General features: G+C 34.7%; 2 protein-coding genes across 2 annotated transcripts in view; one reads left to right on the forward strand and one right to left on the reverse strand.

Annotated features, from left to right (window-relative positions):
- LOC136024736 (transforming growth factor-beta-induced protein ig-h3-like) overlaps window positions 1-4,518 on the forward strand; it is a 37,593-nt gene extending 33,075 nt beyond the window's left edge. The window contains exon 6 of the mRNA XM_065700169.1: window positions 4,330-4,518. Within this exon, the coding sequence (XP_065556241.1) occupies window positions 4,330-4,424 (95 nt within the window). The 3' untranslated portion in view covers window positions 4,425-4,518. The remainder of the gene's footprint in view (window positions 1-4,329) is intronic.
- A 6,449-nt stretch (window positions 4,519-10,967) lies between these two features.
- The window catches only part of LOC136024737 (pancreatic triacylglycerol lipase-like), an 82,467-nt gene continuing 76,016 nt past the window's right edge, over window positions 10,968-17,418 (reverse strand). Inside the window, exons 10-11 of the mRNA XM_065700170.1 lie at window positions 14,216-14,410; window positions 10,968-11,135 (exon numbers count right to left, since the gene is read on the reverse strand). Of these exons, the coding sequence (XP_065556242.1) occupies window positions 11,072-11,135; window positions 14,216-14,410 (259 nt within the window). The 3' untranslated portion in view covers window positions 10,968-11,071. The remainder of the gene's footprint in view (window positions 11,136-14,215; window positions 14,411-17,418) is intronic.

Here is a 17,418-nt window from a genome sequence, read left to right on the forward strand (position 1 = left end):
CAAGTGGTCCTAGAATGTCGCAAGAGGGCTCATTCTAACGGAAATGAATAGTTCTAGTGCCCTTTTTAAGTGACCAAAAAAATTGGAGGGCATCTAGGCCCCCTCCCACGCTCATTTTTTCCCAAAGTCAACGGATCAAAATTTTTAGATAGCCATTTTGTTCAGCATAGTCGAAAATCATAATAACTATGTATTTGGGGGTGACTTACTCCCCCACAGTTCCTGGGGGAGGGGCTGCAAGTTACAAACTCCAACCAGTTTTTACATATAATAATGGTTATTGGGAAGTGTACAGACGTTTTCAGGGGGATTTTTTTGGTTTTGGGGGTAGGGTTGAGGGAGGGGGCTATGTGGGAGGATCTTTCCTTGGAGAAATACGCCATGGGGGAAAAAATTCAATGAAAAGGGCGCAGGACGAATTTGGTCACGTTAGAAAAAAACGTCAAATTCAGAGCTTAATATACAATACTGGGTGTTCGGAGCCTCTCTATTATGGAGTATAATTTGAAAATAACATAACTATACGAGTGATAAAACATAAATACCACAACCATAACTCAACTAACGAAAGAACTGCTAAGAGATAACACAACTATAAAGCGAAAACAGGTGAAAACTAACGGGAAAATAAACGAACTAAGAGGTGGAAGGGGCCCAGAGAAAAAATATAATCCTTTTTCAATTTTGAGCCTAACTTCCGCAAAGGAGTAATAATGTCAGAAGCCCCGAAATACCGAATTATTTTCTTTTCAAACAGTTCGTGGTAACGAACTGTAGTAAGGAGCAACCCGGCTCAATAGTAAACGAAACTCTAAAAACTGGAATTTTGATGCTAAAAGATACATCAAAAGAATCAAATTTTTACGCTGATTCTAAATATATAAGTTTAAATTAATTTAGTCTTTGTCATCAAAAGTTATGAGTCTGAGAAAATTTGCCCTATTTTGGAAAAAAGGGGGAAACATCCCCTAAAAGTCATAGAATCTTAACGAAAATCACACTATCGCATTCGGCATATCAGAGAACTCTATAGCGAAAATTTCAAGCTCCTATCTAAAAAAATGTGGAATTTCATATTTTTTGCCAGAAGACAAATCACGGGTGCGTGTTTATTTGTTTGTTTGTTGTTGTTTTTTTCTTTTCCCCAGGGGTCATCGTATCGACCAGGTGGTCTTAGAGTGTCGCAAGAGGGCTCATTCTTACGGAAATGAAAAGTTCTAGTGCCCTTTTTAAGTGATAAAAAAATTGGATGGCAAATAGGCCCCCTCCCACGCTAATTTTTTTCCAAAAGTCAACAGATTAAAATTTTAAGATAGCCATTTTGTTCCGCATAGTCGAAAACCATAATAACTATGTCTTTGGGAATGACTTACTCCCCCACAATTCCTGGGGGAGGGGCTGCAAGTTACAAACTTTGACCAGTGTTTACATATAGTAATGGTTATTGGGAAGTGTACAGACGTTTTAGCCAAAAAAAAATAATATACTAATTTCATTTCAATAATTTATGTGCGGAGAGCTAAAATCAAACATGCATTAATTCAAAAACGTTCAGAAATAAATAAAAAAACTAGTTTTTTTAACTGAAAGTAAGGAGCGACATTAAAACTTAAAACGAACAGAAATTACTTCGTATATGAAAGAGGCTGCTTCCTCATCAACGCCCCGCTCTTTACGCTAAAGTTTTTTACTGTTTTAAAAAGAAGAGTTGAGAGAAAGAGTCAAACTTTAGCGTAAACAGCGGGGCGTTGATGAGGAAGCAGCCTCTTTCATATACGAAGTAATTTCTGTTCGTTTTAAGTTTTAATGTCGCTCCTTACTTTCAGTTAAAAAAACTAGTTTTTTTTATTTATTATAGCAAGGATCGCGTTGTCAAGAACATATGACGCTTGTTTGGAAGTTTAGTAGTTGAAACTTGTCCATAGGGCAAACTTAAACTTCTCCTCTATGGGTATTTTTCGTCCCTCTAATTAGGGTATCTTTCAGCAATTATTTTTTGAGAGGGGGGATATGTGCCCCATCTGGTTCAGGCTCAAGACCGTTAGTACTCCAAATAAAGTTAGAATACGTTATACTCCAACTTAAGTTAGACAATTTAGGATAGCAAGGCATAGTCATTTTTATTATTATTGTTATAAACTATAAAAGAAACAGATGAAGGTAGATCGACGGCGAATTCTTTTATGGTTATAAACTTTTTTTTTTATTGTACTAAATTGTCAAATCGCGAAACTAATACATACGAGATGACTGTTAGGATGCGGTACCCCCGCGTTGGTAGGTAGACCAACAACTAGTAAAGTTGCGGAATGTGTGGAAAGCAATTTAGTGCTTTTTGGATATACTTTCTTTTTATCAAACTTACCCAACCCCCTAGCAAAAAAATTTGTAGGTTGTGTCTCTCTCCCTCAAAAGTTTGAAGCAATTTCAACTTGTCAAAATTGAACTTGGCAACACTACGGTGTTGCCGATATATAATTTGATACATATAAGATTCATTTTAAAACCCAGATTTAAATCCCAAATAGATACTGAATGATATAGAATAGTCATAGCAATTGGCGAGATGATAAACAGCCAAAGCCACGAGTTGAAAAAAAAATACTACTAGTGCCAAAAGAAGAGGTATAGCAGTACATGGTGAAATTAAAAAGAAAATAACTATTATTACTTAAAAAAAGTTAAAATAACTTCATTAACCGAAAAATGTTTATTTAACTATTATTAATAGTTAATTATAATAATGGTTATTAATAATTAATTGCTACTATTTACTAATAAATTTACTAATTTAAAAATATTATTAATTAAAAAAGACAGCCTTGCCCCAACACTTTAGGAAACCTTTGCTGTTCGCTTCAAAGAACAAGCGCACGGTACTCGTCAGAAGCCATGTTGGTATTTTGTGAGCTCATATTATTTTTAGTGATAGAGGCCCCTCTAAGATAAAAGATGAAGAAACTTATACCCTCAGTTTTTTAGTGAAGATCGTAAATCAAATATTAAAATTTTAAATTATGCAAGCTATATTTATCTAGATTGTCCCTTTTTGAAGTGATTTCCTATTTGCTTTGATAACATCAGCTTTTCCTTTATTAAATCCCCTTTCAAAATATCCCCACCCAGGATATAAATTCTTATGTATGTACTTAACAAGAAGATTAAATAGCCCCATTTTTTGTGACCAAAGAGCTTTGACACGCTCAATTATGATGGGATGAGAATATAATAAATATATTAAATATTTGGGAATGGGCAAACCTGCAACTTTGAATTGTATGATATGGTGGAAAAGCATTTGCCAGTGTGCCAGTTTTAGATGGCTTAACCATAAGACAAGCTGGTAGTAGTCAATGGTGGATCCAGGGTGGCAGGGGAGCGGGCACATCAAGATTTTTCTGGTACCCTGATTCATTCTTTTATTTTTTTTTACTATTTTTTTAGAATAAAATGGTCAATTTGGTCAATTATTGGTACCTTTGTCACATTGAGGCCCCCAAGCTTTGCTCATTGGCACCCTTGTCGCTTGGGCTTCTGCCGAGATTTTGCTCTAACCCGCCCCTGGTAGTAGTTAACTAGTATATAGTATTAATGCTAGCGTTTGTTCGTGCTACAATGGTAACCTCATCTGTACCCAGTAGCGTAGCTCCAGCATTTTTACTGGAGGGGGGCAAGAAGGGTCCACATCAAGAGAGCCAAGGGGCATGGGCTATATAATATTTTTTCCTCCAAATTATTTAAATAGCGACGAAGACCATGCTGCCTTTCTACAACAAACAAACACAACTTAAAACAAGGCAATGTGGTCTTCGTATATATATATATATATATATATATATATATATATATATATATATATATATATATATATATATATCGGCCCTTCGACATAGGGTCGATATATATTCACTGAATTAAATTCTCTTAAATTCTCTTCGGAAAATTTCCCTATTTTTTCTAAGTTGTGTTTGTCTCCAAACTATTGAGGAGGAGGAAATGCCCACCAAACGATGCCAATGTCTCTTCTCCACCCAACAGACTGGATATAGACCTTAGACTATAATGGATTATCTAGACCGACTTGCTTACTATCTAAATTTTGTCCCATTTCGTGAGTGCTGTAACTGAAGGCAGTAATTATGATAATTTAGGAAAATTATAGGTGTAAGATTTTGGTGTAAGGTTCGTTTTCTGAACTAGCTACAGTAATCACAGAAGAGCAATGCCCTTTGATTCTCCATTGAACCCTTAGTTCAACATATGATAGTTGCTACCGTGACAATTGTGCCCCTGTCACCGGTGAAATTAATTTGTTTTTTTCTTTTACAGACGGTATTACTGTTGATGGCGGAAATGTCATAGAAACTGATCTCATTGCAACTAACGGTGCTATTCATGCAATTGATACTGTTATACATACATAAAATGTTGTACATATTGTTATATTGATGTTACATAGAAAAGTATACCACTTTTTGAAATTCATTTTTAATACAAAATACACAGTTTAAGTTTGGAGTTTATTACCAGCACAGAAGAATACCATAAAAGATGGAGCAAGATTAGCATGAAAATGCAAAAATGAACCATATGAAAAAAAGAATAGGAGACTAAATTGTAACACACATGATCCAAGGTGTCCATATATGCTAAAAGTTTTGGACCCATGTTCTGGATCCTACATACGCATTAAGAAACTGGCTATACAAAAATACAAGTGATTTTCACAGTGCCTATGTGTTTATGTGTGTATATATTTATAGATAAATATATTATAGACCATAATATCACCGATCAAAATTCTGAAATAGCTAATATAATTAAGAGTATACAAAATGTATATATGGCACTTGCCAGCTTCAGAGGCCATGTTGGCGCGTAATGGCACTCATGTCTAATGATCCATGTCGTCCGTATAAATTAAACGGCTAATGTGGAGAATTGTTTTAGAAATTCATTAAACTCGGTCGATTCATTTGAGACTTAATAAAATATTTACCATGGTGTATAATTGTGTATGAGATATAATGGAGATGAGCCAGACGACCTAAGTAAGGGTATCTAAAGTATCAAAAGGTATATTTTTATACCCAAATTTCTAATTTTCATTGAGCCTTCAGAAAAATGTAGAAGGAGACGGAGGTTAGGACTTAATTTCTGATCTTCTTTCATTCAGAGGTATATTTCTGGACCAAGCCATTAGTGTTGTGCTGTAGGGTAAGTCCCCTCTTATTGCAAAATATTTAATTATAACCTAAAGTTTGATATTCGTATGCTTATCGGAGGGAGGGAGCATCATGAAGTGTCACCTGGCAATTTCCAGGGGGGGGGGGGTAAGTGCTACCAGAAGCTTTGTTTCTACCAAGATTTAATGGAAAATTTTCATTTTTCTATTTGTATACTTTCTTGCAAAATATTCTCGTATCCTAGGGGAGGAGGTAAGGGGTTGAGAATCGTCTCCTGTCACACATATAAAAAGATATGTTCGCAAAAAATTACCTTGATACACCTTGGAAATGATCTCCCTAAATATTTTTCATATGAATTCGACCACATCCTAGGAAATACTTGAAAGGTTGCAGTTTTTCAGGGATGATATCATCCCCGATGCATTCTATATGCATATTAAATTTGAATTTAAAAAGGAAAGTTTAAGGGGGCAGTAATAGATTCCCGCCCATTCAAAAGAGCCTCAAAGGAGATGAGCATCAAAAGAGATCAAATGAGCCTCAAAATAAATCAAATGAGCCTCAAAAGAGATCAAATGAGCCTCAAAAGAGATCAAATGAGCCTCAAAAGAGATCAAATGAGCCTCAAAAGAGATCAAATGAGCCTCAAATTAGATCACACCGGTAAGAGCGATGAGTGATGACTAATCATTGTCAATACAAATTAACTGGACGCTTACTATGCGATACAAAATATATTACATACAGTTAATTATAGTTATTTCAATTTTTTACCAAAAGTGACTAGCCAATAACACTTTACAGTAGAGACATGCATTCAGTAGCCGGGTCCAGCCAATCCCCATTAAAGGGAGGACATCTGTTGGGTAATATTCTCAGCTCTGCTAGTCAGTTAAAAAAGGTTACCATATCCATTTGTTTAAAATTAAATAACAGTATCATAATAATAACTACATATACAAACGTGCATCGGCCGAAAGGCAAGCTATTTAAAAGAAAACCTTGCTCCTGTTGCTACAACTGCCTAGAATCGTACAATGAGATTTAAAATACATAAGGTTCAAATAATTATAGTCATTTGAATTTTGCGCAAAAAATAACATAACAATACCATACGGGTATTAGAGTGGAAATTGGCGCTAGTGTCGACAAAAAAAAGCATCCATGCGATCAAGAGTTTGGTGTTTCTTTGGGTTTTTTTTTCAGCGTAATAAAAGGAAAAATTAGTTCAATTGGTGTAATTGATAAAATTAATGTATTAATAAGCGCCTGGTTTCAATTCGTGACAGAGAAGCGATCACAAAGCTTAAACGAATGCCAAGACAAGAGACACCATACACTGGTGGAATTGGTGTTTCTTTTGTCGAAACTACCGCCAGTTTCCACTCTTGTAAGTTACACACACTCTTTAGAATAAAACCTGCTTCCGTTGCTAAAATCAACTGAATTTGTCGCTAACAACTAATACATAAGGACAGTTTCGAGAAACGGCGTGTATACGTTAGGTGAGTTCAGTCGATTCATACCAAAATGAATATCTATCGGGTAGTGATCTCAGCTTCACTAGCCAGGTCAAAACAATTACTATATTTAAGTATCTATAAATAAATAACAGTAAGTTCATGTTCAAGTTCTATTTATTTTCATAAGATAACAATAACAAAAACAATATCCCAAAGGGCTCAATGACCCGTTACTTGGGAAACGACATACAATAAATAAAGAATCATAAAACTTGTCATAAACATACTAACCAACATCTAAATATAAGTATATATGGAAAAGAAATCAACTCACCGGCAGTCCCTACGAAACAGCGACCCTCACATCACCCAAAAATAAAACACAAATTAAAATTCTCGCGTCATCGAGAATACAACACCAACAAAACAACAACCCAAAAAAGAAAAAAAAAATAAACCATAAGAAACATTTAATTAGAAGCCTTTAATAAGAAACTTTTCATCTGTCTCTTAAAGGAGCCAAGTGTTCGTGACTGCCGGATGTCAGCGGGAACCAAGTTCCAAGCACGCCCCACAGTCACAGCCAGGCCGAAGTCTGAACGAACCGAGGGACTAGCTGGAATCATCACATCCTCCCGATTACGAACCATATACAAATTTACTTCCCCTACTAGTTTTAGCAGTCCCGAAAAACAACATGGGAGATCTCCCTGGAAGTATTGATATGCCAACGAAGATAGAGATAAAACATAAATATCTTTAATTTTGAGGAGGTCAAGAGGAGTGTGTGTAGCCGACTGGAGAATTCTTCCACTTTCTCATGAAGATTGTGAATAGGAGCAAATGCTGAGGGATATGTGGACGACCACACAGACGAACAGTAACATTAATAAGGGTAAATCCGAGAGAAGTATAAAAGACGGAGGACAGGGAAAGGAAATAAACACTTTAATTTTCGGATGATCCCAAGTCCACGGGAAATTTTCATTCTTATTATTTGAACTTGCCACTTAAATGATAAATTTTCATCAAAAAGAACTCCCAGGAATCGCACATATCAATCCGGGGGACGACTTACTGAGCCTCTTGGTGTATTAAGCTCAGTAATTGTGGGGCAGCTCACACCTTTACGAGAAAAAATAAGAAGGTGGGATTTTTTTACATTTGAAGTTAGTTGATTCATGTCAAACCAAAAGAGTATTTTCTCAGGGATTGCTTGAAGCTTTAGAATAAGGGATGATTCATCCGGAGCTGCAGCACTTAAAGTAGTGTCATCTGCAAATGCTATTAATTCTTCTCGACTATCAGGTGTGAACACCAACGTACTGTGAGAGTAAGATTTGTGACACAATCCACAGCAAACATTGTTAATTGGGGTGTTAATAAGTCGGTAGAGATCGTTCAGATAGATGAGGAAGAGGGTTGGCCCAAGAATAGAACCTTGGGGTACTCCGTATTCAATTGGAACTTTTTGTCTGTAACTTCCGTGGCAATAGATCTGTCAGTTAGGTATTTAATATAATCACTACCTACACAAATTTATATTTACCGATAGGTAAGCTATTTAAAGAATAAACCTTGCTTCCGTTGCTATAATCAACCAGATGCTTATTTCGACATAGAAAAAGACGTTGTATTTGCTACAATAATTACATGAATTTAGTGCTAAAAACCCCAACTAGTGCCAAAACAAGTGGTAAAAACACCATTTAATGCCAATAGCACATTTTAGCAGTGGTTCAGATAAATTAATAGATTCTAGCCAATTTGTGCCAAAGTGGAAATACCTTCTTTCGTGCCAAGTCGTGGCATCACATAAATTACATTTAACATCTATTTTTGTTTTTGCTCGTTTAGTTTTCACATTTTGTTACGCTTTTTTAGTCTTTGAATTGTTCCTCACCATAAAAAAAAATCATTTGAATATATTTTTTCTTTTCAAACACCAGGGCTAGAGTGAATACATAGCACAAATTCCCAAATACCAAACATAGACTTTTCTACCTTTTCTGTATTCGTCTGAAGCTCAATTACTTTTATGCTCGTTTTCGGAATTAATAATATTCTGTCACCAACAGTCGATTTTGTTGGTAATTCTAATAAGATACTGGTAATTCCCACATTAGGCTGGCGATTGGTAATATCATTTTTACGCAGACATTTCCAGCTCAATCTCTTTTATGCTAATTTATGGAATTGACAATATTTTTTTTCGCAGCTTAATCTCTTTTAAGCTTGTTTTGAAGTTGATAATATTCTGTTAGCGACAATCGATTCCTTTAGTAATTTTAAGAATATGTTGGTAATAATACTGGCAATTGGCAATACTCTTTTTAAACAGACATTTATAGCTTAATCTCTTTCAGGCTCGTTTTGGAATTGATTAGATAAAAAAAAACAAGTTTTTTCAACTGAATATAAGGAGCAACATTAAAACTTAAAACGAACAGAAATTATTATGTATATGAAGGGGTTCACCCCTCGTCAATACTTCGCTCTTTACGCTAAAGTTAAAGTTTTGTTCCAATTCTTTAAGAATGACCCCTAAATCACTAAGACCAATTAAATAGAATAAATAGCTCTTTTGAAAGTAGTAAGAAACTTTAACGTAAAAAGCGAGATACTGACGAGGGGGCGCACCCCCTCATACATGTAATAATTTCTGCTCGTTTTAAGTTTTAACGCTGCTCTTTACTTTCGGTTGAAAAAGTTTGTTTTTTTTTTATTTAATTTTTGATCATTTTCTAAATAATGCTGGAAAATCTGGCCATATAAGAAACTTGTCTTCCCATAAAAAAAATTCTTCCAATGAAAGATCTTCCCGAGTAACCTTATCACCACGATCCCCCCCCCAACAAGAAAAAATCCCACCTGAAAACGTCTGTATGCTTCTCAATAACCAACACTATATGTAAACAATGGGCAAAGTCCATAACTTGCAGCCCTTCCCCAGGGAATTTAGGGAATTAATTCGTCCTCTACATCTTTTGACTATGCTGAACAAAATGTTTATTTTAAAATTCTAATCCAATGAATTTGGGAAAAAATTAGCGTTTGAGGGAGCCTGGTTGCCCTCCAATTTTTATGGTCACTTAAAAAGGGCAATACAACTTTTAATTTTCGTATGAATGAGCCCTCTCGCAACATTCTAGGATCACCGGATCGTTAAGATCACCCCCGACGAAAAAAAAATAAATAAACACGCACCCGTGATCTTCCTTCTGGCAAAAAATTTTTTTTAATTTCGTATTTTTGCAGATATGAGCTTAAAACCTATACAGTAGGTTTTTCTGATACGCTGAATCTGAAGGTGTGACTTTCATTAAGATTCTATTACTTTTATGGGGTTTTTACCCCCTTTTTTCGAAAATAAGGTATATATTCTCAGGCTCATAACTTTTGATGAGTAGGACTAAACTTGATAAAACTTGTATATTTAAGATGACCGTAAAAACTCAATTCTTTTGAGGTATCTATTGGAATAAAAAATTCCGTTTTTTAGAGTTTTGGTCACTATTAGGCCGGGCTGCTCCTTACTTACAGTTTGCTATAACGAACTGTTTGATAGTATTCTGTTAATAGTGGTCGATTCTGTAGGCAGTTGAATTAATACGTTGGTAACATTAACTTTTTCAGCTTAATGCCTTGTGTGCTCCTTTTCAAAATTGGTAATATTCTGTTAAAAATAGTTGGTTCTGTTGGCAACTGTATTAACACGTTGTTAATTTTAACATATTGCTGCTGATCGTTAATATTCTTTTTCAATAGACATTTGAAACTTAACTCCTTGTCTGCCCCTTTTCAAATTGATAATATTCTGCTAATTATAGTCAATTCTGTTGGCAATTGTATTAATACGTTGGTAATTCCAACATTTTGCTGTCGATTGTTAATATCCTTTTTCATCAGACATTTGCAACTTAATCCCTTGTGTGCCCCTTTTCAGAATTGGTAATATTCTGTTAATAATAGTCGATTTTGTTTATAATTCTAATGGCATATTGGCAATACCAATATTATGCTGGCGATTGGTAATACTCATTATCAACAGACATTCGCAACTTAATCTCTTTTATGCTTGTTTTTGGAAGTGGTAATATTCTACTATCAATAGCCACTTCTGTTGGCATTTGTATTATAAATTGTTAAAGCTAATATTAGTATTAATAGCAGACTTAAAAATCAGCAATATTCTGTTAGCAATAGTCAATTCTGTTGGAAATGGTAATTATATACTCGCAATACCAGAATTATGCAGGGGATTTGTAATATTGTCTTTTGATTCAAATTTTTCTGCAGGAATTTAGATTTAAAATTTTGTTTTAAAATTTTATTCATACATAACAAAATAAAAACACCAGAAAATCGATGACTTAGAATCGTAGTCTATTCTTCTCAAAAATATTGATGAAAATACAACTAAACTTCTGGAGTAAGAAAGGTCCAACTTCCATCTTTAAGAGTAGTCCCAATAAAGTTGGTCCTGGAATTTTAAAATTAGAGGCTTTCTTACAGAATCCACTCAAAAATATGCAGGCACAAATTTCAATCATTTCTTTTTTTTTGCGCACCATAACTTGTGCATCAAGATAATATTAACTTGTTACACAATATACCATTAGCCCTTAGAACCCCACTAATGCTCACGTCTTTTGAAATCTGCTGACTCAAGATATCAAAGTACTGGCTGAGGACTATTGACTAGTACACCTTAAAAAAATTAGTATAGTAGTCAATGCTACGTAATTATACTTGTATTGAAACGCCAAAGAATATCATGGCAAGAGTGAAGGTCGGTCATCCTAATACCAATAAAAAAGAGCAAGGATAGTCTGTGCACGTTGTCCAATAGTCTGTCTTTATTATACGTGCAAGCAAAACAAAATATTTATTAAGTAAAAGTTTTTCTGTTTTCTGTCCGTATTCTCTTTAGAAAACAAGGCTTTAAGAAAAAAACAGAAAGGAAAAACAGTTCTTCAAAAAGTAAAAATTACTTCGTCGCGCGGCAAAAAAAAAGTCATTTTTAAGGAAGAAATTATTTGTTCAAACGACAAAACTTGGACTAGGAAAAATTGTACCGCTTGTGTAATTTCAGTAATTTGCAAAATGGTATGTTACAAAAGACAAATTTTATCGAAGAGAGGAAAAACTGAAAAATGATTTCAAACCTTTCGAAAGTTTTTTGCAATGTTCTAGGTATTCAAGGTTTTGAAAATGTCACCTCAAAATATAACATTTACGATTTTCACACTTCTAGGGTCATTACCAAAAGCTGATTGCTAAGCTGTTGTTAAAACGTGGATGAGTAGGGCGTAGTTACACTTTCAGTCATATTTTGATCCCTTGTCGCTTCAATTGCTCTCCCCGTGAGAACAGCTTAGGAGATAATTTTTGACAACAGTCTGAGCAATATAAAAATATCATATATGCTCTTTATAAGCGACAACAAAGATGTAGCAGAAACAATTACTCTCATAGTTTCAATTCCCCAGTATTTCTGTGATTTTGATGGTTAAAAACATCACAGTATCCTAGGAATTAAATAAAACTTGGACAATGGTAAGCCAATCCCTAAGATTTGGTAGGTTTCAGGTATTGAATTGTAAACCTTTATTTTCCGAAAATTCCCTTAACGCTTTTCCATTGGACAATGAGAAATACAAAAAATGGGCTTCCATTCAGTCCATCTGTTATTTAAGTCATCTGTTTGTTCAACTTGTTGAAAGATTTTATCCTTAACTAAAACCTAACATTTTTCATAGGAAGATGAAGCTAATTTTGAAGACCACACTGCCTTTCCATGGCGGTTCAAGCCAAATTCACTTTCGTCTCTATTGAAAGCTAGGTCCTTGAGTATAATTTTCTTAATTTCAGTCATTTTTCAGGAAGTTTGCTTTAAACCCTGGTCCCTAGGAATCAAAGAGACATTATCAAACAACATAAAATGGTCCGAAAAATTCAAAAACGTGTTCTGATAGAGCTGACATGAAATCTTCAGGTTGGAATTTTCCTTAAAGGTCACGAGTCTTGATGTTGTAGTAATCTCGTTGTTTTAATTTTGGTTAGTACATCCCACATATAAACTTCCGTAAGTTCATGGGAACTGATAGACCCCACTTTGCCCCAATGAATTTAGATCCTTCCCAGAATTTAGAAAACTACCCAAAGCATTACTACTCTTCAAAGCTACCTTTAAGCCATTATTTGGTGAAATTCTTCTAAGTCTTTCACATAGCCCTGGAACATATGGTAAAGAAAAAAAGAATCCTTCTCTTCAGTTGTTTCTAAGACTTCCTTAGACATCTCTAGAAACTTTTTCTTCTTTTTGAAAAATTCTAGTCATTCTTTTTAACTATATTTTGCTAGTAAGAAAACTTTTTTTTCTAGATTCAAGCCTGCGAGTCAGTCGTTCGCCTACTTTATACCACAGCATAAACTTTATACAGTATGCGAAATTCCTATCTTCTCTATTGAAGGTTTTTTTCACAGATCAGTCTTGCAAATGTCTCCCTGACTTTGTATTCGCACCTGCGCAAAGACAAATTGTCAAGAAGCAACTGAAGCTATTACTATTTACGCAGAGGGAGACTTCTCTTTGTGCTTGCTGTGAGGGGTCCCATTTCTGAACCAAATTTTCGATACTGTATGATGTTTATGCTTTGACTTTAGACGCTGAAATACAATTTGGACACTAGATTACTGTTTTGCTTATAAGCTTCTGTCGACTGTGAGAGACGTATTACGTGCCTGAACAAATAAACTTTCAAATAGGGATAAATCCATTTATTTAGACAGTGAAAAAACCAAACAAAAGTCCAGATATTTCGATCACATATACAGCGACCGTCTTCAGTAGAAATGCTAAAATAATAAAATTGAAACGAGCAAGTGAAACCAACCCAGTAAACAACTATAAACTCAACATTTTTTTTTGCAATCAGAAGACACGGAAAGCTTTGCCAGCTTCATTGGAAATCTGTTTTATATTCGGGCAAGATAGAAGAAGGAAATTTACATCAAGACTATTAATGAACTTTACCAATGAACTTTCTCTGAATATAATCTACTGAATAATCCGGAAGTTCATTATTTTGTGAATGACCCGAAAAGTTATTAATTTTGTTTCATTTTTTTTATTTATTTATATTAGTTCCAATTTTAATATTTTAGTATTTCTACTGAAGACGGTCGCTGTATATATTATCGAAATATCTGGAGTTTTGTGTCTAAATAAATGGATTTATCCCCATTTCAAAGTTTATTTGGTCATCATAGAACGGCAGTGTGGTCTAAGAAAACAACACATAATTAAAGGTGTTACGTCATAAATTTAGCGCCTGAAACGAATTAGGATATTTCAACATTTTAGGAAATGAGAAAAATCGATAGAAATAATTGAAGAGAGGTAAAGGAAAACGAAACTAAGCAAAATCAACATCTTCGTTCCTAAAAATTGATAAATGACCGAAACAACAAAGATAAAAAAATAACAACCATAAAACTTAGACGCAAACTAGAATAAAAATAGCTTTTGGGTTAAAAAAAAAATAAAATAATATTTACGATTGTGCCACAGCAGATAGCTCTGTTGCCTGTACAAAACCTCTTGATACATCTAAAGTGTTTGTTGATCCGATTCCAAGGCAACAAGCCTCATCATAACGAACTTGCATCCCAATAATTCTACCGAGGGCATAGGGACCAGCTCCACGGGTCTCCACAGAAGATGTAAGAATGAAACCAGATAGTATATCAGAGCTGGAAAATAAAATATCAAACAGTTCGTGGTAACGAAATGTAGTAAGGAGCGACCCGGCTCAATAGTAAACGAAACTCTAAAATAAGGAATTTTGATGCTAAAATATTCATCAAAAGAATCAGATTTTCATGCTGATTTTAAATATATAAGTTTCATCAAATTTAGTCTTTGTCATCAAAAGTTACGAGCCTGAAAAAATTGCCTTATTTTAGAAAACAGGGGAAAACACTCCCTAAAAATCATAGAATCTTAACGAAAATCACACCATCGCATTCGGCGTATCAGAGAACCCAATAGCAAAATTTCCAAGCTCCTATCTACAAAAATTTGGAATTTCGTATTTTTTGCCAGAAGACAAATCACGGGTGCGTGTTTATTTGTTTTTTTTTTCCCAGGGGTCATCGTATCGACCAAGTGGTCCTAGAGTGTCGCAGGAGAGCTCATTCTAACGGAAATGAAAAGTTCTAGTGCCCTTTTTAAGTGACCAAAAAATTGGAGGGCACCTAGGCCCCCTCCCACGCTCATTTTTTCTCCAAAGTCAACACATCAAGATTTTGAGATAGCCATTTTGTTCTGCATAGTCAAAAACCATAATAACTATGTCTTTGGGAATGACTTACTCCCCCACAGTCCCTGGGGGAGGGGCTACAAGCTACAAACTTTGACCAGTGATTACATATAATGATGGTTATTGGGAAGTGTACAGTCGTTTTCAGGTTTTTTTTTGGTTTTGGGGGTGGGGTTGAGGGGAGAGGGCTATGTGGGAGGATCTCTCCTTGGAGAAATATGTCATGGGGGAACAGAAATTCAATAAAAAGGGAGCAGGATTTTCTAAAATTACTATAAAAAAATGAAAAAATAAACATGGAAAAGTTTTTTTCAATTGAAAGTAAAGAGTAGCATTGAAACTTAAAACGAACAGAGACTGTTACACATATGAGGGGTCTAAAATACTTTAGCATAAAGAGCGAGGTATTTAGGAGGAGATAAATACCTCGCTCTTTATGCATAGTATTTTTAGTAATTTCAACTATTTATTCTACGGCCTTTCTGATTCAGGGGTCATTCTTAAAGAATTGGGACAAAACTTACGATTTAGTGTAAAGAAGGAGGTATTAACGAGGGTACAAACCCCCTCATATACATAATAAAAATTAAAGAATATAAAAGTTTGTTACGTAAGTTAATTCTCAAGTTACGTATATTATAGTTGCGTATTATTAAAATTTATAGTTTCGTATATTACGTATATGTTATATTACAAGTTACGTATATTAAAATTTATAGTTGCCTTTTTTATGTAACCGAAAAATTGCATGGCAACTAGGCTCCTTCCCCATCCCTTATTTCTCAAAATCGTTCGATCAAACCTAAGAGAAAGCCATTTAGCCAAAAAAGGAATTAATATGCGAATTTCATTTTAATAATTTATGTGTGGAGAGCCAAAATTAAACATGCATTTATTCAAAAACGTTCAGAAATTACATAAAAAAAACTAGTTTTTTTAACTGAAAGTAAGGAGCGACATTAAAACTTAAAACGAACAAAAATTACTCCGTATATGAAATGGTCTGCCCCTCCGCAATCCCACGCTCTTTACGCTAAAGTTTGACTCATTGCCACAATTCTGTTTTTTAAAAAAATTAAAAGCTTTAGCGTAAAGAGCGAGGGATTGCGGAGGGGACAACCCATTTCATCTACGGAGTAATTTCTGTACGTTTTAAGTTTTAATGTCGTTCCTTACTTTCAGTTAAAAAAAACTAGTTTTTTTATGTAATTACACTAAGAGCCAAGCCCCACAAAGACATTTACATACAAACTGCTTATCCAAGTGACTGGGAAGGAGCAACATTGAGTTACTATCCCTCCCTATCCACTTGACAGGGTACGGGACGGTATGTCAATCATATTTCAGTGAAACATCTACAGATGCTGGGCGAGGTATTCGTGTGTGTTTAAAAATTTAATAAATAAAAAAACAATTTTTTTTAACTGAAAGTAAGGAGCGACATTAAAACTTAAAACGAACAGAAATTACCCCGTATATTAAAGGGACTTTTCCTCCTCAACGCCACGCTCTTTACGCTAAAGTACGACTCTTTTTCTTAACTCTACTTTTTAAAACAGTAAAAAGCTTTAGCGTAAAGAGTGGGGCGTTGAGGAGGAATAGCCCCTCTCATATACGGAGTAATTTCTGTCCGTTTAGAGTTTTAATGTCGCTCCTTACTTTCAGTTAAAAAACTTGTTTTTTTTTAATTTAATTTCTGAACGTTTTAGAATTAATGCATGTTTCGCTTTTGGCTCCTCGCACATCAACAATTAAAACGAAGTTTCCTCATTTTTCTTTGGCTAAATGGCTTTCTCATAGTTTTAGTTCGAAGATTTTGAGAAGAAAAGGAGCAGAGGAGGAGGACTAGTTGCCCTCCAATTTTTCGATTACTTAAAAAGGCATCTAGAACTTTTAATTTTTTACGTACGTTTTCATAAGTCAAAAATATACGTAGCTTCCGAATTAACTTACGTAACGAACTTCTATATTCGTATATTTTTTTTATGTATATGAGGGGGTTCACCCCCTCTTCAATACCTCGCTCTTTACACTAAAGCTTAAATTTTGTCCCAATTCCTTAAGAATGACCCCTGAATCACAAAGGCCGTATAATAGATAGTTGAAATTACTAAAAATACTTTAGCGTAAAGAGTGAGGTATTACGAGGAGGAGAACCTCTCATATGCGTAATAATTTCTGTTGGTCTTAAGTTTTAATGCTGCTCCTTACTTTCATTTGAAAAAACTTTTCATATTTATTTTTTTAATTGTTTTTTTAAATAATGCTAGAAAATCCTGTGCCCCATTCGTTGAAATTCTCTTCCTCCATGACAAATTCCTCCATGGAAAGATCCTCCGACCTAACCCCCCTCAACTTCTCCCCCCCAAACCATAAATATCCCTCTGAAAACGACTGTACACCCTCCCAATAACCACTACTATATGTAAACACTGGTCA

The sequence above is a fragment of the Artemia franciscana genome, chromosome 3, assembly GCF_032884065.1.
Source record: "Artemia franciscana chromosome 3, ASM3288406v1, whole genome shotgun sequence".
Taxonomy (NCBI): Eukaryota; Metazoa; Arthropoda; class Branchiopoda; order Anostraca; family Artemiidae; genus Artemia; species Artemia franciscana.